Here is a 22,032-nt window from a genome sequence, read left to right on the forward strand (position 1 = left end):
ATACCATATGGTGGTGAGAGTGGGCAACCTTGTCTTGTGTCTGATTTTAGGTGAATGGCTTTCAATTTTTCATCACTAAGTTTCCCTAGGACCAAGCAAATCCACTTCTGGACATCTACCATAAGGACCCAAAAATTCTATTCAGGAAAGACACCTGCAAATCTGTGTTCCCTGCAGCGCTATTCACAGTAGTTAAAATCTGTAAACAACCCAAGTGTGCAAGAACAGATGATTGGGTAAAGAAACTAGTATCATACATAATGAAATTCTACTCTGCTTTAAGAAAAGATAAAATCAAGCAATTAGTTGCTACATAGTTAGATTTAGAGAGTATCATGCTGAGTGAAATTAGTCGGAAAAGAAAGGATGGACACAGAATGTTGAAATATCTCTCACGTATGTGGGATACAAAGAAACATAATATAGAAATAATAAATAGTCAAAGGAAATAGAAACTGAAAACTGGTCTTCAGTGGAAGCTTATCATGGTGCTGGGGGGCAGAGGGAGAAGCAGGGCAGAGGAGGGTGTTGTGGTCAGAGGGACACTGGGACAGAAGTAGATGGAAGTAAATGGTTTTGTGGAGGTTATGTTGCTGAAACATTTTGTGTATGAAGCCCTACCATTAACAGTACTGTAAGTCACAGTTCCTAAAATAAAGGTAAAAGGTAAAGGTAAAGGCCCTCCCGTTGATCGTCGATTTGCTCGAGCGGGCCCAGTAACGTCTCCATTGGAGACTTTGTTGTTACTGTGTCTGGCATATCGAATACTCTCGGTAGCTTGCCGGGCTCTCCGAGAGGGGCGGAGGAATAAAATAAAATAAAATAAACCCAGCTTACTTTTTCTCAAAGAAAAACTATGAACACTATTTTTAATGGTAGCACATCAGGTCGGGCGCTTGCCTTGCATGTGGCCGACCTGGGTTCAATTCCTCTGTCCCTCTCAGAGAGCCCTGCAAGCTACTGAGAGTATCCGACCCGCACTGCAGAGCCTGGCAAGCTCCCTGTGACATATTCAATATGCCAAAAACAGTAACAACAACAATCTCACAATGGAGATGTTACTGGTGACCACTTGAGCAAATCAATGAACAATGGGAGGACAGGGCTACAGTGCTACTCAATAGAGTTCTGATTAGGCCATTTTTAAAAATAAACAATATTAATAGGCTGATAGCACAATTAAATTAATTACACTAGTACATGTTTAAGACCAGCCAAGGTTTGTGTGAGAATGAGAGAATTGTTTCAAACAATTGAAATACTTATATTAGGTTCAACTTGTTTCCATAATTCCAATCATATATAACTATTTTGACAAGTATTATTTACTAAAATATAACTTATTTAATTTTTTCCAGAACTTTTAGTAATTCTGTATTTATGAGAGAAAGTTGTGAGTTTAGTATTACCTAATAATAACATAAATATTCCATGTAGTACTGAAAGTGAAAAAATAGTAGCATGATAATTAATTTCTTTCAATAGTGACATGATAATTACTCTTGAAAAATTTTAGTTCACAATTTAGAGGAAAGCAGAAATACACAGTTATGAGTCACTTAACAATAGGAATCTATTATGCTTGGCATAGCCTTTATATTATCTCTGGCCCTGAGCAATAGGAATACATTCTAAGAAATGCATTATTGGGCATTTTATCATAGAGGCATGATAGTTTACATTTACACAATCTTAGATGGCATAGTATACAACAAACCTAGACTGCATGGTTCAGCCTTTTGGAGATCACTGTCATTTATGTGGTCCACAGTAGACTGAAATGTCATTAAATGATACGTGGCTTCTCTGAACTCATTTAATCTTCTAATTCATGCGCTGAAGCAATTTTAAAGCACATAAACTGAATATGCTTTCTTAGAATTTCTATAATAAATTTACAAGGCTTTAGAATTTGGTTATTCGGGATATAAATGTCATAAATTTTACTCTCACCTGTACCGATATATAGGTAGCATTCAGAACAACCTTCCTGTAAGTGTCCGTAGCTCTCACATGTAGTCTATCTTCCAGTTCTAGAACCCCCCAAATAATGAGTCTTTCCATTGGTGGTATGTCTGTGTCAGCGACAATCCATGTTCCTATAAACATTATAAGAAATAGAACATAATCATGGACCATAGATTGTAGAAAAAATTTGTATTCCATGATTATAAATTAGCAAGAATATCAACAAAAATGAGTTTTGATATGAATGTTGTACTCTTCCATACAATGACAGATTATTGTCTTATTTTTTCCTGAATATATATTATCTTGAAAACCCAGAGGGCTGGGTTGAATATCCAGGAAATAATAATGCAATTCCATTTTCACATTTGCTCTTTTCCCAAGTGTGCTTCCTAGAGCAGGAACACTAAATATTGTGGCATCTATCCTAATGTTGCATAAACAAGCATTTAATTAATGAGCTTGGATTTACCTTCAGGAATAATCACATTTGCTCCTGGATGAGGTACAGTATAATTATTTTCAGGAGATGATTGCCAAAAAGAATCATTTGACCATAAGCTGAAAAGAGAAGAGAAATATTTTCATTAAGAATTATATCTCTGTACTTAACAATCATCTCCTTAGGGCATAACACTAAATTAAATGTTTTCGCTAAAAGAATGCAAGTGAGAGATTTTACAGTTTCACCAAATAGAAAAGCTAATATATATAGCAAAAAACTTAATACACATGCACAGTTTTCTTCATTGAAGAAAACTTCCTTTTCATGAACAATTTGAATGACCCTTTTTTCTCAATAAACCCTGATGTGATTACGCTTGTTTTGTCTAACCTGTAAATTGTTATTTCCTTGAAAGATTTCACATGGTAGAAAAATGGAAAAATATGCATCCTTTGTCCATTTACAGAACTTCACTTATGAGCAATATCATGAGGGCAGGATCAGAAGACTATAGTGTCATGAATCTGTGAAAGGACATCAAAAGTGTCTTGGAACTAAAAAGGACAAGTCCTTAGGACCAGCCCCTAATCTTCAGTCAGGGGAGAAGATTTCTGTCCAGAGTGAATGTTTCATTAATTTGAAATAAATATTAGAATTGAATAGAGGAGAGGCAGTTTCCACTCTCACCTTCTAGAACTTACATCAGTGCAACCTCCTGTAATTTATTTGGGGACCATACGAGGCAATGCTCAGGTGTTACTCTTGGCTCAGCACTCAGAAATCATTACTGGTGAGCTTGGATAGCCATAGGGGAATTGAAACTGGATTGGCTCTTACATGCAAGGCAAGCACCCTGCCTGCTATACTGTACCTCCAGCTCCAGCCTCTTAAATATAAAGTTGCTGTTCTCATTGGGAACTGTTCACAGTCAGAGATTTCTCTCTACCAACTCTCAGTGTTTTATTACTACTACTATTACTTTAACATTACTATGTGTCTAAAAGGGACACAAGTATGCACTAAATCAGGACTGAGTCATAAAGGGTTTTAAAGACTTGGACTATCATGTGACAATTACTATAAAACAAGGGATAAAGTGATACTTCACATTAAAAAAATGGCAAAGGGACATACAAAGACAGAAAAAGCATCATTAACCAAAAAGAATTAACTTTTTATCTTTTGTGATTCTGGGAATAAAACTCTCACACATGCAAAGCAGATGGTCTTCTGAGTCATAGCCCTGGCCCGCTTAGATGAATTAACATAGTTATAAGACAAAATATCTAAGTAATATTAATATGTTGAGGGGCTGGGAGCACATCCTCACATGTGTGAGACCCTGGATTCAATGGCAATACAATATAAATAAATGAATAAATAAATAATTATACTGTGGGATTTTATCATTGTATTTCTTGTAGAGAAAAACACAACTTGCAATGGAGCACAGTATTAATGAAGAAACTTAGTTTTGGGTGCTGTTCTCAATGAGCCATCAAGAAATTCTATGATCTAAGGTAATATGTTTGTTGCTGGGCTTCAGTTTTCTCAACTATATATATAAAAGATGGTCTCAATCACATGCCTAATATTCTGCAGAATTCCAGTAATAGTCATACACAATTTTTGAAAGAATATTCATTTTCTCATCAGAGTGATTACAATGTTCTCAGGAAGCAATGAGTGTGGAATATTTTGTGAGCTACAGTACCTCATACAGTCAGAGAACATTCTTTTCTCATCTAGGAGTGACTTGCAGAAAATATTATGTCAAGGATAGTGAAGAGAAGTAACAAACAAGCTCCTTACTTATACATGGCTGGTCGCGTCCGGGGAATTGGTTTTCTTGCTGAGGGATGTACAGGAAAGCAATCCTGGAGAATGCAGCAGTAAGCTTGGAAATTAATCACAACATCCTTCACAGCAGGGTCCAGAGTGCCAGAAATGGGCTGGCTCTGTGGAAGCTCGTTTCGACCTGACACTGAGAGGAAAGTAGAGCAATGAAAATGTATACAATGACCATAGTCCTTGAACGTAATCAAAATTATGGCAAGGTCAAAATATTTTGGGGCAGTAATTTGGCATGATTCAAATGTCTGGAATAGTTATGGAAAAATTCCAATAAAATTGGTGTCTGACTAACAACAAAGTCACAATTTCTTGGCAATAGATATTTAAAAGTTCATTAAAATTTACTCTTTAACATTTTTAATTTTTCAAACCAAAAAATATGACAACTTCCATTTTACTAATTTTATCTAATTTTTGTGAAATAAATATTGGGCCAATTACAAGACAGTTGGTGTCATCTTCACACATAATTTATAACTTTATTGCAAAGTCTTTATCAGACCTTGCAATAAAAATATAATCTCCAGATCCTTTATCAAATAAACATTTATTAAAATACTATATTCAGGCACTGAATAACACACCAGCCCATTAAATGCCCTTTCTATTCCTTTAGCAAAATATTTTTAGATAAGCATTCCTTTTATTCAAGAACTATGTACCCATATAATATAGAGTACTGGTGTTTGCTTCAAGGTGCCAGTCTCCATTCTTGCTCGTGTTCCAATCCAGTGGATTTGTAGAACCATTCCTCATATCAATAACATTAAACATGTAAGGGTTTTGAGTGAAGTTATGGGATATGATTACATAATCTTCTTCCTGTAAAAGTTTACCCCCAAAAAGTGACATGTTAATCATCTACATGTTAATATTCTCCACAAGATACATTAATTTTGAAGACAAAAACTTCATCTTTTAGACTTAAGCTTTGGCTTTATTCTTTATTTTTCACTTTAAAAATTACTTTTTTTTTTACAGTGTAGGTAACTGTCCACGGGGCTCTGGCATCTCTTCCCAGCACAATAGAACCCCAACAGCACTACAGCATTCAGGTCTTATGCTAAACACATAGTCCAGTTGGCCAAAAAAATCACTGGTGCAGCTCCCAGGTCTCCTGAGAAGTGCTAGTAGGCCCCTCCTGCTCCCACACTCCCCACCAAAGTCAACTCAGAATACTGGTTAACAACAGAGGTGCAGAATTGGTAATGCTATCAGAATAAATCAAACAAAGAATTTCTACATCTAGAATGTTAATGTCTTTAAAAAAAACAAAACGAGTATTCGCAGAGTATTAGATTTGAAGAGAACTTGATGGGAGAAATACAGAAATTGTCCTGTAATTTTCTTTTTTTCCTTTTTGGATTGAACCCAGCGATGCTCAGGGGTTACTCCTGGCTCTGCACTCAGGAATTATTCCTGGCAGTTCTTGGGGGACCATATGGGATGCAGGGGATTGAACTTGGGTTCGCTGAGTGCAAGACAAATGCTCTACCCACTGTACTATTGCTCTGGCCCCATCGGCCCATAATTTTCTATGCTTTATACATTTTGTAATACAAAGAATCAAGCTATGAACTTCACTTGAAGTATTATAAAGTATGCAATGAATGTGAGCAATTATCATGTTACTAACAACAGGACATAAGAGTATTACTATGGGACTACAGCAGGAAGACTGCTTTCTTTCTATTCTTTATCAGGATTTGTTTTCATTTTGTTTTTTTTTTTAAATTTATTTATTGAATCACTGTGGGAAAGGTTACAAAGCTTTCAGGTTTAGGTCTCAGTCATGCAAATATCAAACACATTTCCCTTTACCAATACTTTTTTTTTTACCATGAAGAACCCCAATAAAACCCCACCCCCCACCCCTCCCAGTCCCTGTGGGGCAGATGAATTCTAGTTAACACTCTATCTGCTTTGATTAGATTCATTGTTTCAATAAAAGATTCACCACTATTATTTAGAGTTTACCCCCCCCCCCCCCCAAATCAGACATGCTGAAAAAGCATTGTGACGTGATTTGCTTTCTACAGCTGGGTTCAAGAATTAAAAGTTGGTTTTGGATTTCTGCTATTTTACGTATTGACCCTGGAAGTATTTATACTGAAAGTCAGATAGTTAAGAAATTGGTTTCTGTGCTCTGGAGTCGTGGCCGTGCTGGAGAGCCGCTCGTGGGGGGCAACTGGTGGCCTCGGTAGGGCATGAAGGGCGGACCAAAACGCCCCCCTTCCCATGAGGTTTTAGTCGCCCCCACTCCCCCGGCTCATACCTGCTGTCCACAAGGCTCCCATGCGGCCACCATCTTACTTTCCAGAGAGGAGAAGGCGACTGGGGCAACACCCTTTCCCCTCCGGACAGACATGATGGCCTGGATTAACACATAGTCCTTCCACTTTTCTGCTCCAAGCTGCCGGGTTCTGCATTAAGTCCCTGTGCTTCTGGGGCTGTGGCCGTGCTGGAGAGCCGCTCGTGGGGGGCAACTGGTGTCCTCGGTAGGGCGTGAAGGACGGACCGGAACGTCCCCCTTCCCATGAGGTTTTAGTCGCCCCCACACCCCCGGCTCATACCTGCTGTCCACAAGGCTCCCATGTGGCCGCCATCCTTCTTTCCAGAGAAGAGAGGGCGAATGGGGCAACACCCTTTCCCCTCTGGCAGACTTGATGGCCTGGATTAACGCATAGTCCTTTCACTTTTCTGCTCCAAGCTGCTGGGTTCTGCATTAAGTCCTTGTGCTTCTGGGGCTGTGGCCGTGCTGGAGAGCCGCTCGTCGGGGAAAATTGGTGACCTCGGTAGGGCGTGAAGGACGGACCGGAACGCCCCCCTTCCCACGAGGTTTTAGTCGGCCCCGCTCCCCCGGCTCATGCCTGCTGTCCACAAGGCTCCCATGTGGCCGCCATCTTTCTTTCCAGAGAGGAGAGGGCGAATGGGGCAACACCCTTTCCCCTCCAGCAGATTTGATGGCCTGGATTAACGCATAATCCGTTCACTTTTCTGCTCCAAGCTGTTGGGTTCTGCATTAAATCCTTGTGTTTCTGGGGCTGTGGCCATGCTGGAGAGCCGCTCGTGAGGGGCAACTGGTGGCCTCGGTAGGGTGTGAAGGACGGACCGGAACGCCCCCCTTCCCATAAGGTTTTAGTCGCCCCCACACCCCCGGCTCATACCTACTGTCCACAAGGCTCCCATGTGGCCGCCACCTTTCTTTCCAGAGGGAGGAGGGCGGAAGGGACCAACACCCTTTCCCCTCTGGCAGACTTGATGGCCTGGATTAACGCATAGTCCTTTCACTTTTCTGCTCCAAGCTGCTGGGTTCTGCATTAAGTCCTTGTGCTTCTGGGGCTGTGGCCGTGCTGGAGAGCCACTCGTGGGGGGCAACTGGTGGCCTCGGTAGGGCGTGAAGGACGGACCGGAACGCCCCCCTTCCCATGAGGTTTTAGTCGCCCCCACACCCCCGGCTCATACCTGCTGTCCACAAGGCTCCCATGTGGCCGCCATCTTTCTTTCCAGAGGGAGGAGGGCAGAAAGGACCAACACCCTTTCCCCTCTGGCAGACTTGATGGCCTGGGTTAACACATAGCCCGTTCACTTTTCTGCTCCAAGCTGCTGGGTTATGCATTAAGTCCTTGTGTTTCTGGGGCTGTGGCCGTGCTCAAAGCTTAACTATGATTTTCAGAGAGAACTGTTAGGTGGTTTACTTCCCATGGATCACTTTGTATATAGAGAGATGTCGCGCGGCCGCAAAAGCGGCCGCGCGGTTTTGTGGAAAAGTCCTAGGTCCCGCATACTCGAGCTGTGCTTGTAGAGGTTTCTGGTCACCGGGGTTCCATCTGGGGGAGGCGGGATGCGGTACCTACCCCATCTCGGACTTCCCGATGATCTCGGCTCTTTTTGGAAACTTTTTTTTTTTTCCTTCGGGATCTGTGGATCCCGCCCTCCATGTTGTTCTTCTCTTCGGCTGAATCTCATTTTGATTTTTGTTTCTGGCTTGCTTCTTAGATTTAGAGTGAGTCTCAAGGAGGACAGAAGTTTTTCCCTCACAGGTCATAAAATAATGAAGGTAAGGACATTTTTGGCTTGACCGTTGGTATGTATAAGTGTGAGTGTAGGCTGCGTTTGAATAATATGCCATCATATTATTCATAATACATCATTAATAATACATCATCTCATTATTAGATGATGTATTTCATGATCTTTGCTTACCTTAAATCCATAGAATGTGGAAGTATATGATATGTTGGTGATGTGCTCTACGTCTTTAAAGTACCAGTTTATGTGCTTGGCATTGGGTATCAGAGCCATCCAACCAGCCATGTGTGTCAGCCGTTTCTTCTGAAAGGGAACGATACTCGTGCCTGTAGTAAAACAAGACAAGAACAAACAATTCTCATTTTAGCATGTATGAAATTCCTGACCAAGTTCAATTGCAAAATAGTTATCTTCTATGGATGCTTCTTACATGGTTGGTGCAGCATCTCATTACTCATGTTCTAGAAGGCTTGACTGAAGGGCCCAGTGTTTCATTCCATACTTAACTGAAACCTACAGTGTTTTCTCACTTGGAATTTTTTTAATTGAATCACCATGAGATAGAATTATTTGGAATTTTAAATTGAGGTGGAGCCTGTATTTATTTCTGAGGGACAGAAAAATGAAAGATGATGTGGATTATTACTACCAAAGCAAAAGTGCTTGAAATGGGTTAATACAATTCTTTAAATGCAAGTGATAGGAGGTACATTTCATATTTATGCTTTTAATTCATTTGAGTTATTTATTTGCAGTGTATAAAAGCATAAATTCTTATTCTTTATGAGTGTTTCTATATTGGTTTAGTTAATAAAAATCTGAAAATAAGTACTAATGGAAATATCCATGTGGAACTCCTAAAGAAAAATGTTATAACTAGTCCTATCAGAGAAACACTGGCCATGATACCCAAATTTCATAAATAAAAAGCTAGGAACTTGAGATTTCTCTATGGAAATATATAAAATTTATAAAATCTATAAATTTCCATAAGTGTATGATTTATGAAAATAATAAAGATATGATTTAATGATGCTTTGGTTATAAGAGAGTACCTGAAAACTTCAGTAGACGATTTTAAAAGATACATTGCAATATACATAAAATATCTGTTTTAATCACCCATATTCTATTTTTTTTGCTTTCTTCTCTTTTTTTTAAATATGGAATTGTATGTCACATTGGAAACATCTTATTTTTACAACTTCAGAAGAAAAAATGAAGAAGCAAAATTCTAAAACTAGCCACTACCTTTTATATTTTGGAGAATAAAGCAAAAAAATAAGAAGAGGAACCAAGTTATTAATTTTCAGGGTCATTTATATATTAGTGTTATTTTAGAGAGGACCATAGATAATGGCACTAAAAACAAAACAGTTTGAAATAATTCAAAATGCAGGAGAACTCTGATAATCTGGATTACTCGGCAGAAGTCAGCCATTTATCTCTTTTCTCTCTAAGGCAGACTAGATTTTTCTATTCTGTTGCTTGTAGGTGACTTTTTGGTCATCAGAGTTTACCATAACTGACACTCATAAAGACTTAGAAAGAGGTAGCTGGGTGAGGATTGCCATCTTGAATCTCAGCTATTTCAAGGCAATATAAAGAACCTTCCCAGGTTATGGGTGGAGCAGTGTGAGTTCAACCTTGCTGAGGAGCTAAACCCTCTGCATTGTGACTTCTAAACAGAGTGGCTTGAACATAAACCCACTTGAGATCAATCAACCCAGCTCTCAGACACATGAGTGATCGTTAGTAATTATATGCTTAAGCTATTTGAAGCTCTAGTGAAGTGACAGTTAACTTATGGAACAGTCAATTAAATCACCCAGAACATGTAGAATTTGCACCGATTTGGCAGAACCCAGCTCCAATAAAGTTTTTTGATACATGAAATTATACTCTAACCTGACATTCCTTGATAATATAGTTTCCTAGATAAAACACTCTTTTGCGGTTATTTGCATTTTTGGTATTTATTTTCAGCTCTGCTCATTAGGCTGATTTTAAGTGTCTTGGCTGAAAAGCAAACTCTTTGAAGTTGAGATCCAAAAAAGTAGTATCATTAAGAGCATTTCAAGCTAATTTGTCATCTAGAATCACTTATTTACATAAGGCTATATCATCATGAACAAGATGCTTTGATAAAAATAAAGATACATAGAAAGTTATGCTAAACTTTCTTTTCCAATCATCTAGTAAGTTCATTGAGGTTCAATTGGGTAGTACACATATACAATCAAAACAAGCAGGATTTTTCTGTTTTAATTGTTAATAAAGGTCTTGACTTCATCAAGACCCTGAACGATCAGTTTGAGGCTCTTTGTGTTGTTGGAGCGAGTAAACGCCATTGGGCTACACTAACACATGACAGGGACGGATGAAGACGTTACTGGTGCCCGCTTGAGCAAATCAATGAGTAATGGAATGTCAAGTGATCAAGTGATCAAGTGACTTGTTAATAGTAAGTCATCTTCATCTGCACTTGTTTGTTCATTGCAGCACTCTTTACAGTAGCCAGAAACTGGAAGAGACCTGAGTGCCCAAGAACAGATGACTGGTTAAAGAAACTTTGGTACATCTACACAATGGAGTACTATGTAGCTCTTAGAAAAGATGAAGTCATGAACTTTACATACAAGTGGTACAATGTGGAAAGTATCATGCTAAGCGAAATGAGTCAGAAAGAGAGGGATAGACATAGAAAGATTGCATTCATCTGGGGGATATAAAATAACAAAATATGAGATTAATACCCAAGAATAGCTGAGATCAACACCAGGAGGATTACTCCATAGCTTAGAGGCCAGCCGGGTATTCTAGGGGAAAGGACAGTTTAGATAGAAAAGGGAACACCAAATGGAGGGTGTTTGGAGGATCCTCCCAGGAGGGGAGATGCAGGTTGAAAGTAGACTGGACTGAACATGTTTGCCACTCAATGCCTCTTTTGCTGATCACAACACCCAAAAGGAGAGAGAGAACAAAAGGGCATACCCTGCCGCAGTGGCGGGGGGGGGATGGGGGGATGGGGGGATGGGGGGGAGGGATATTATCCTGGTGGTGGAAAATGGGCACTGGTGGAGGGATGGGTATTTGATCGTGGTATGACCGAGATCCAAGCACAAAAATTTGTAAATCTACAACTGTACCTCATGGTGTTTCACTAATAATAAAAAAAAATATATATATAAAAAAAGAAAAAAATAGTAAGTCATCTTATTTGATTCTAATTAAGAAATAATAAAATAGTCAAATTTGTCTCACTATAAAATTTTATTCATATATCATATCACATTCAAAATCAAAGAACCTATACTCTGAAATTTTGTTTGTACTGCAGCCATTCCATCTAAGTCAATAAGTATTAAGTCATTGCAGCAGGCAGTATCTTTGTTGAGTTTTGTGGGTTACAGAAAAACAACAATAGAGATCTTGCTATCAAGGTACTGTTGTTCAGTAATTAGATAAACACCTTGATTCTTGAAGAGAGTAGGTAAAAAAAAAAATACAAAGAGACTTTAGTAACTGGAGAGATAGCTCAAAACGGTGAGATCAGGGTTTTATGTCTAGTAGCAACTCCTAGCACAGAACCACCGAGCACACAAAATACAGCCCCCAAATAAAAACAAAAGCAAAAAACTTCACCAGAAGGATACAGTTTCCTAAGTTCTGAAGGACTAGAATTCTTAAATTAAAAATAAAATATGCGAACAAAAGCTTGCCCCTAAAATCATCCCCACTGAAAATAACACTAAAATCACAAATCACAAAATAAAATATTTAAATATCACCACTGAAAATTTAATAGTTAAAGCTATAGACACTTGATCATATTGCGCATTTAGAATAATTTACTCAGGAAGGTCACACAACTGTGACCTCTCTGTAAAACTACCTTAAACCTTGTTATTTTTTACATTATTCAGCCCACTAATAACAATCCATGAAGTATTTGGAAATGTAATTAGAAGTTATCATAAGAACAATCTTGTGACAGACTACTGGAAAACCTTAAAATATTATTTTACCAAATAGACATGAAAAAGCATTTGCTTTTGAAATTTTGGTTTCTTCTTGTTTCTGTCAGTTTTTATAGAAAAAAAAGGCCCTCCCGTTGATCGTCGATTTGCTCGAGCGGGCCCAGTAACGTCTCCATTGGAGACTTTGTTGTTACTGTGTCTGGCATATCGAATACTCTTGGTAGCTTGCCAGGCTCTCCGAGAGGGGCGGAGGAATCGAACTCGGGTCGGCCATGTTGGCCGCTTGTAAGGCGATTCATGGATATTCTTAAAATACTATTTTATCATAAATCTAAAAATATAAATAATATTTCTTCTTTCTGGATACCTAGTCATCAAAAAAATTAGTAGTTTCTGTGCTTATGATATTAGGCCACTTAAAAAGTAGATCACGATCACAACCATCCTATTGTTAGTTGATTGCCTCGAGCAGGCCCCAGTAACGTGTCCTTCATCCTAGCCCTGAGATTTTTAAAAAAGTGCCATATTCAAGGCTTTTTCAGGGTTAGGAGAATGAGACCCATCATTGTTACTGGTATTTGGCATAGTGGGTACACCACGGGGAGTTTGCCAGACTCTGCCGTGTGGGCAGGTTACATTCGGTAGCCAGCCAGTTTGTCCAAAGTAGGAATGAGATAATAAGATGTCGCGTATCCGCAAATGCAGTCGTGCACTTCTGGGAGCTGGGTTTTATAGTCTCTGGGTCTTGGCCGTTGATAGGATTACACGGCACCAGGGAGCCAGTTGGTGGGTGTGACCCCTGCCTGTAGATGTAATGTAGATGTAGTAGATGTAATCATTTAAATAATAGATATATGGCCTTAAATAATAGGTAGATGGCTTTTTAATTCACAGTAAGAAAATAACAATTGTAGAAATGTTTAGAATAAAATCTAAGAACTGATATTCTCACAATAAATATAGATATACTTAACTGCATACTTACTTCGTTCTCCACAAGTTTGAATAACATGAGGAAGTACAAGAGGAAGAGCGAGAAGGAGGAAGATGGAATTAAGTAGTTATTCCCTCCCAGTAGGAAGCAGGTTTTCGTTTTCTTCCCACATCTCTTAACCCAAGGGCACAACTTCAATCATGCAGCACCCTTCGCTCCCACTGGGTTGTGTACCTATCCCCTCAATACACCTCCTCATGCAGGGAGTAGAAAGAGCATCCTTCTCCTTCCATCCTTCTGAAGAATACAGCAGCAGCTGATACACTATATTCTCTAGAAAGTGAAGATGTCCTTAGAGGCTTCAGTGCAGCTGAAATAAACTTGGTAGAAGAATGGGATCAAAGGAGGCCGGGGGGAGGGGGGCGCTTAACCATTCGATATAAAAGCAGCTTGGATGTATCCAGTAGCTACTACTAGCTAAAGTGGTTACTTACCAGAGGAATAATCAGTCTCCTGACCTATAAGAATCCGTGATGGGACCTGACTCATGCAGTTCCAGGAAGTGAGTTAGGTGGGTAGCATGCTAAAGGCAGCAATGGCATGGAGAGGAAGGAAATGTTAAAGGCCTTGGAGGACAGAAACATAACTCATCACCTGAGTAGAAATTGGTTCTTTCTTATGTGTTTCCTAGATCCAAGCAATTTTCTGACCGAGACCCCCTTCACTAAGTATGAGAATCCACATCGTTTATGATAGTATGAAGGTGACTCCCTCATAGTAAGGAACAGAAGCTTCCAGACTTCCCAAACATTGGTATATCCTAGCTCAGGACTGATGCAAACATTCTAAGTTCCACCATGATAGCATGATCCACTGGCCAGAGTGGAAGCTCATGAAGATAAGATGATAAAATGAATATTCACTCCATCTCACAGAGTGTCCACTAGGGTTAATGGCTTTTCCTGTGCGTACTTCACTATTCTAGAATATATACCAGGACCAGATACAGAACACTGAATAATATAATTTAAAATTCTTACAAGAACTATTTTTAAAATGAGATTTGATAATGTAAAGGCGATACTGATTCCATGATAGGCGGCAGAAATGAGAAAAATCAAGTAGGCCTCAGATTCGGTTCTTGGAACTGAAACAGATTCAGTTTCCTAGCAATAAAATCATGCATAACTAGCCAACCTGGACCAACCTGGGAAAGTTCCTGGGCTCAGCAAGTGGGCTCAATTAATCAATTCTCACAATGCCCCAGAAATTGCCTTTTGTTAACCCTAGAAAGAATGAGTAACATATGTAACCATAAACTGCTAGTGGAAACTATTGTTTAATTATTGCCTGACTACTGTTACCCTAGACACTTGCCAAAACACCTCTGGTAATTAAGTAAGATTTCTTTCTGAAACAATAAGGCATGTACTGCTTATGTAATCAAACCCTATATAAACTGCTTGCTGCCTGAAGTCGGGGTCGCTATCAAAAGACCACTCTGTTGGCAAGATAGTTGACCCCAGTGTACTGGAATAAAACTTCTACTGCTTTTGCATTATCGAGTTAGTGTTTCTGTCTGTCTTGTCGCTTGGGAACCCAAAGTCCCGGGCTTAACAGATAAAAGAATAAAATGAACATATCCCAGTATGTCCTGATAGAGTAGAAAAGTAATTTTAATACCCAGGGTATGACTGATAGAATCATGCATGCTATAACTTCTCAGAATTTCTTTAGCTTATGTCAAAATGAATGATTTTTTAATTTCAAACTATAAGCTTTTACTTTGTAAATATCATTAAAGTTGTAAATTTCCAAACAGGGATAGTGTTTTTAAATTCATGATTTGTTTGTAATATGTTGGGGAAAATGTTATTGTTGCCACAAAAATGAAAGAAACAATGGATAAAATATTTATACTTAAGTTTCTTTATGTTTTGACTAGGCCGTGACCAAAAAATTTACATATTTTTCAAGTAGCTACATAAATTAGACTTATTCAGAAAAAGTTAAAAGTCAAATTTCATACAGTGTTTCAATTTTTGATTCACCAATACTTTCTCAATTTTATAAAATCTATTGTCTATCAGAAAACATTTGTGAGAACAGATTAATCCTACCTAGATATTTTTAAATCATAGATCTAGACAGTTATACCCACCAACTGCCATATAACCCCATCAACTGACAGGATCCAGAGACTATAAAACCAAGCTCTCAGACCTCTTTTCTCTAGTTCTCGCTCTCAGAGAACCTGGCAGGCTACTGAGAGTATCATACCCGCATATATGCCTGGCTAAGAACACCTGTAAAAGTGCTTAGAGGCTGCCCCAAAAAGCCTCCATCCCTCTCGGAGAGCCTGGTAAGCTACCGAGAGTATCCCACCCACACAGCAGAGCCTAGCAAGCTACCTGTGGCATACTCGATATGCCAAAAACCGTAACAATGAATGGTCCTCATTCTCCTGACCCTGAAGGAGCCCCCAATATGTCATTGGGCTACAGTAGCACGTGACAGGGATGAATGTAGACATTACTGGGCCTGCTTGAGCGAATCAATGAACAACGGGGTGATAGTGATAGTGATAGATCCAGACAACTGATGAATAAATGACTTGATGCAACAAAAAATGATGAGGTACAGGTCTAAGCTCATAGGATAGAATAAGTCAGGTATGTGAAAACAGACACACTTAGTAAGTGGGAGATTTCCCATATTGGTTTCCTAAGTAATGGAGTAAGGGCAAATCTGCAAGGTAGAATAGTGGTAGGATAGTGTGGCACTCTGGGACTACGCTACCCCACCCTCTTACTAATGTAACAAACTGAAAATAATTTCAGACATTTGAGGGAGAAGATAAAAACTCAGTGCCATACTAAAGATTATGTAAGAATTCTGACCACATCTACCCTGCTTGTTGGATTGGTGCAGCTGGATTATGAATAAAGACAATAAATCAATGCAATCTAATCAGGAAGTAATGTCAAATACATATGTTTTACCAAAGCAAATCAGCAGTCTCTGGCATTTGATGTACAGCCATTGACCTGGCAAATGTTCCCCCATCTCATCTCAATCAGCGAAGATAATCAAAATTATTTGCCTTTGGTGGCAGGGAGAAATTGTAGATTTTCACAGACTTCTTGCTACAAGAGCTTCACCAGCTGCCCCACTCTACTGCCTGTCATAATAGCTGGAGATGCTTTAATTGTTTGAGTATCATGCTGGCTCAAGCATTTATTTAATACCCCTTATTTAATATGCCTTTTGGGGAAAGATGTTATTTATTCCTGCTTGACTTATGACTGATAAAAATTACAATTTTTTCCCATGTGATAGATAGCAAGTAACAATTCAAGAAGATGCTGACAGAAGCTTAGAAAAACGTTGAAGTCAGTGGTTTACAATAACGCTTACCAAAAGAGTCTGAGAGAACCACATCCTTTTCAAGCAAAGACACTGGGGAAGGCTTGTTGAATGCTAAACGGTGGAAGCTGACTGAGGCATCGCAGACAGACCCAGGGAAGCCAATGCTCCACTCTGCCTCTTGAGTGCAGTGAGAAGGGTCCAGCAAGGGGCTGTATGGAATGACGGTATGTCCTTTGTGACCTAGGAAAGGAACACAATAGCATGTTTCCCAATTCACAGAAGAAAACAAAACAAAACAGAATTGTTCACAATGCCAAGACTCTTACCAGAGTACCACTCATGAAATCTAAGTCTCAGTCGAAATTTTGGTGTGGGGAAAGGGGGATTCACAAAAAGGCTCTGCAGTGGTTCTCTGTCTATGAGCTTATCAAGGAGGCAGCTGGAGGATAGAATCTCACGTAGCCACAAGAGACCTGTACCTTGGTCAAAGGTATATAGAAGGGCTAAAATTTAGGGAGTCTGACCATCCAGTCTGTGCCTGCAGCCAACACACTAACTAAAAATACAAGCTCACAGTACTTAGAAATTCCTGTCACCCATGGTTGCCTTGCTGGCAGTGACCCCACATCTCAGAGCCAGGCATAGCCCATAAGCACTTTGGGGTGAGCTTCCAAACAAGAAATAAAATAAAAAAATAAAGACTACACAAACTTCTATATATGTGTATATACATACACACATATATATATATCTCATGGCTACTTCAGATTATATATATGTATTATATGTGTATATATATATATATATATATATATATATATATATATATAGTCTCTGGATTTTATAGTCTCTGAGTCTTGGCCGCTGATGGGATTACACGGCGCCAGGGGGCCAGGTGGTGGGTGTGATTTTAGATTTCATATATAAATATGTGATTTTAGATTTCATATATATAGCCTTGATATAAAATATACAGAGGTGCCAGAGCAATAGTACAGCAGGTAGGGTGTTTGCCTTGTATGAGGTAGACCTGGGTTCGATCCCTGGCATCCCATATTGTCCCCTGAGCACTTCCAGGAGTGATTTCTGTGTGCAGATCCAGGAGTAACCCCTGAGCATCACTAACTAGGATTTTTTGGGTGTGACCCAAAAAAAGAAAAAAAAAGAAAAAACCAAACAAATAAAATATACAGTAGAACCATCCAATTTTTCTCCTCCTAAAGCCACAAGTAGAACACGAGTCTATAACTATAGTTGATACATCCTATCTCAATATTGACATAAATCTTCTTCCCTCTCTCAAAGAGGCTTTATTTTTTTAATTAATTAATTAATTTATTTATCTTTTTGGGTCACACCTGGCGATGCACAGGGGTTCCTCCTGGCTCTGCACTCAGGAGTTACCTCTGGCGGTGCTCAGGGGACCATATGGGATGCTGGGAATCGAACCCGGGTCAGCCACGTGCAAGGCAAATGCCCTACCTGCTGTGCTATCTCTCCAGCCCCTCAAAGAGGCTTTAAAAAGCAAATGGAGTATCTGTGGCTTTGTCAATTGTCTCTCTCTTATAAGGTATGATATCTTTTAGGGCATGTTGCACATTTAAAAACTTGTAGTCATACTATGATCCATTAACTGTGACTATAGATTCTGTGTATAAATACAGAAAACATGACACTGAACTTGAAATCATAAAAGAAATCAAAATATGCTGAATTTTGTGCAAGAGTTTACTTAGTCTTTGAAGTTATAATTCTAAATAACAAATTTAGAATTAGGATTAGAAAGGAAAACAGCAGAACACATTTTTTCCCTTTCAAATGTTTTTGTAGAGCCTATCAAATGTGTCTATGTCACTTACAGAAATACATCAGGACTTTATAAATTTATGTGCAATGACTGGCTGGGGAACTTGGATAGTCAAGTAGGCAGTGCATTTGTACGACTGAACAATGGAAAAATACAATGGAAGAATCCTACAATGGAAAAAAAAATCTTTTCATGATCAGTGTTTCCATAGATGTTGCTCAAAATATGTGGCTAACACTTAACCAAAGTGCACACACCCAGGGGCTGGAGTGATAAAACAGCAGGTTGGGAATTTGCCATGCACACAGCCGACTTGGGTTTGATCCCCAGCATCTCATATGGCCCTCTGAGCTCCACCAGGAGTCATTCCTGACTGCAGAGCTAGGAGTAACCCCTGAACATCATCAGGTGTCACCCCCCGTCGCCCCCCCCAAAAAAAAACTTCAAAGTGCACACACAGGAGAAGTATGCATCTGAAAACTGTCTCACAATTTCTTGCTCTTCTAGGAAAGAATTTCTCATCTGCATCGAATGATCCTTTAATAATTAGTAAAGTGTGATTCTAGGTAAATTCTGTGATTCACATGATTGTAGTGTGACAATTCAACTCAGTGCTAATACAAACGTCTCTTTCACATTTTATCAGAAATAGAAACAGAACATTACCTGTAAGTGAACCATCAGTATCAATGAGTACCACTTCATGCTCCCACCGGAATCCAGCCTTGTTAGGAGCATGAAAATATTGGATGTTCACAAATTTTGCGCTCCAGCCTCCACATCTCTCATTACAAACCCCCGTGATAGATGTTACTCCGAGAGCTACACAGCCCGGACGGTCAAAGTTCATGAAGCGTACAGAGGATACAGTCAAACCTTCGCTGAATGGGAGAACCAGGCCTTTCATAGTGCAAAACGTGGACCCCATTTCCAGCTCATCAAGATGACCAACGATTTTGGCATTTTTAATCACTGCCCCATTGGTTTCACCCCATCCTCCAACGTAAGGAGCCAAAATCCTCTTGGTCTCGATGCCAGCCTCATAATTATTTACCATCACAAAGTTATGGAACTGAAGGGCACCTCCGTTGACCCACTCTGCCCCTTTCTGACAATTCCAAGTTGTGAGTGAGTGAAATACTGCAGGTGTTGGTACTGTCGAAGTACAAGATCCTGTTAGCATGGGAAAATACTCTTCAAATATCCAGATTCCAAACCAGCCTTGAGAATGAACAGTGTTGTTAAAAAATTCACCAAGAGGAACTCTTTTTTGGCAAATGTTTCGATCAAATGATGGCCCATCGGGGTGATTATTCATTCGGTACCAAAAGCCAAAGTGAGTGCCTCCGGCGACTGCATTGTGTCGTATGGTATTGTTTGGGTTGGTGACCCAGAATGCAGCGGGGGTGACATCATCGTTCAAAAGACTGGTACTTTGCTGGACAAATATTGCCAAGTTATACTGCAAGATATTGCCATGTTCAATACCATCTTCTATAAAAAAGGCTCCTCCCCTGATATCATAGATAATATTTCTCTCAACGAGAAGGTGATGTGTGTTATGGATAGTAACAGCTCTGTTATAGGTCTGGTGAATTGCACAACCCTTCACGTAAGATTTAAACTGTAAGTCTCCAAGCAGATGCCAATGTATTGGGTATCGTCCCAACCGAAAAGCCTGGCCAGCATGAGATATCTGTTAAAGCAAGAATCACACATAGTTAGAGAGAGACCTAGACTAAGCTTGCCTGGATTATATTTCCTCATTTCAAGCACTAGCCTTTAATTTAATACTATTATTAATAGATTCATATTTCTCAACTATTTGTATTTATCATTTGAAAACATTCCTTTTCGATGAAAACGCAAACCAATTTTGTTGTATTCACTACATAAGAGCCCATACTTGACATAAAAGGAATAAATAACTGAATGAATAAAACTTGTTTTTGATTCTTTTGTTTTTCATCTTAGTCTATTATGTAACTTCTGTGCTTAGCAAAATAAAACACCTTAAAAAACTTTTTGCTTCTTCCCTTTGATTTTTATGTTAATAAGAAGCACTCCCTGAATATTTGATATTCATGATCAGTCTTTACCACAATCCTATTAACTAGCGAATTTCTCATTAATTTCATTTTTGTGTGTGCTAAGGATCAAACCCAGAGCCCTTTATATGGAAAGTATGTATATTACCAGTGAGCTACATCCCCAGTCATTAATTCCAGACAAAGATATTGATGTTTATAGAGGCTTAAAGCTTGCTCACGCTCATAAAGCCCCATTTAAAAACCAAGTTGGTCTGAAATTAGAGATGGAGTCTTAATGATTCAATTCCTCCGTCTTCTCCTTTTATTTTCTTGGGCTGGGTTGTGGGGCAGGGGGCAACACTCAGCGATATTCAGGGTTTTACTCCTGGCTCTGTGCTCAGGGACCACTTCTGGATGTGCTCTGGGAAACCATGCGCAGTACTGGGGATCAAACCTTAGTCAGCTGCCTTGCATGTACAATCTATCTAGCACTCTCTATTAGCAGAACTGGGCTCTAAACATCTAATTCGGGGGGCCGGGAGAGAGTACAGAGGCTGGGGTGCATGTGTAGCATGCTTCCGGCATCTATTCAGTTTCTGGCACCACCTGGTTACCTGAGTATTTAGGGGCAGCCCCCAATTACCCTAGTACTGCAGACCCTGAGCACCACTGTGCTCTCAGACCCTCATATTCTCCTCCAGTCCGGTTGGCAGAGAATCATTGTCAGACACCCCAACTTCCTGAACACTGCTTGGGAGCCCCATTCCCCAAAGAGAGAAAAATGTTTAAATTCAGAGGATGACCTGTGTAAGGACATGTGCACGTGTCCATGTGTATGTGAGATGATAGTATGAAGTTTAGAAGTAAAATGTTAGGGCATTAACTTGCTTTTATTCTTTCCCTACAAAAATAACTACTAATATTTTATACTTAGACTGATCCAGGAACCTCTCTCAGTCCCTGTCTCAGATCTAAGGGGAGGTGTTCATATAGGGCAGGAATTAACTGTATAAACGCTTTACTCCAAGTTTTGTTTCTGGTCTAGAGGTTCCCAGTTTAGGATTTATGAATTTCATTCTCCTTTTTCTTATCTCTCTCCTTCCTTCTCATTCCCTCCCTACCTTCCCTCTGTTTCTTTGTTCCCTTCTTTTTACTTGATGAAAGCTGTGCTAAACCTTGATTATATGAGTAGAGTCTGAATAAGATGCCAAAGAAATTTTTTTAATGTAAGTTGCATCGTCACGGTCATATTTATGAAAGAATTTATATGTTTGTTCAGTAAACAAACAGCAGAAATGTTGGTATTACCAAAGCACTGTTCTCATCACAGGGGGCAATTAGTAGGAAAACAAAAAGACAAAATCTCTGAACTAATTAAGTGTGTGTATTAGAGAAAGAAAGATAAAAAATAAAGAAAACTTAGAAATAAATTCAGGGGACCAGAGAGAGAGTACAGCAGGTAGGGCATTTGCCTTGCATGCTGCCAACCCAGGTTCAATCCCTAACATCCCATATGGTTCCCTCAAACACCACCAGGAATATTCCTGAGTACAGAGCCAGGATAACCACTGAGCATTGCCGGGTGTGAGCCCCCCCCCCCCCCAAAAAAGAAA

The 22,032-nt window shown here is 39.5% G+C and overlaps 1 protein-coding gene across 1 annotated transcript in view; it reads right to left on the reverse strand.

Moving 5' to 3' along the window:
• The window catches only part of PKHD1L1 (PKHD1 like 1), a 189,257-nt gene that overhangs the window by 59,838 nt on the left and 107,387 nt on the right, over window positions 1-22,032 (reverse strand). Inside the window, exons 49-55 of the mRNA XM_056110331.1 lie at window positions 19,056-20,085; window positions 16,631-16,822; window positions 8,474-8,625; window positions 4,930-5,089; window positions 4,226-4,397; window positions 2,441-2,529; window positions 1,954-2,099 (exon numbers count right to left, since the gene is read on the reverse strand). Coding sequence (XP_055966306.1) covers window positions 1,954-2,099; window positions 2,441-2,529; window positions 4,226-4,397; window positions 4,930-5,089; window positions 8,474-8,625; window positions 16,631-16,822; window positions 19,056-20,085 — 1,941 coding nt within the window. The remainder of the gene's footprint in view (window positions 1-1,953; window positions 2,100-2,440; window positions 2,530-4,225; window positions 4,398-4,929; window positions 5,090-8,473; window positions 8,626-16,630; window positions 16,823-19,055; window positions 20,086-22,032) is intronic.

This window comes from Sorex fumeus, unplaced genomic scaffold, assembly GCF_029834395.1.
Source record: "Sorex fumeus unplaced genomic scaffold, SorFum_2.1 ptg000002l, whole genome shotgun sequence".
NCBI classification, from domain to species: Eukaryota; Metazoa; Chordata; class Mammalia; order Eulipotyphla; family Soricidae; genus Sorex; species Sorex fumeus.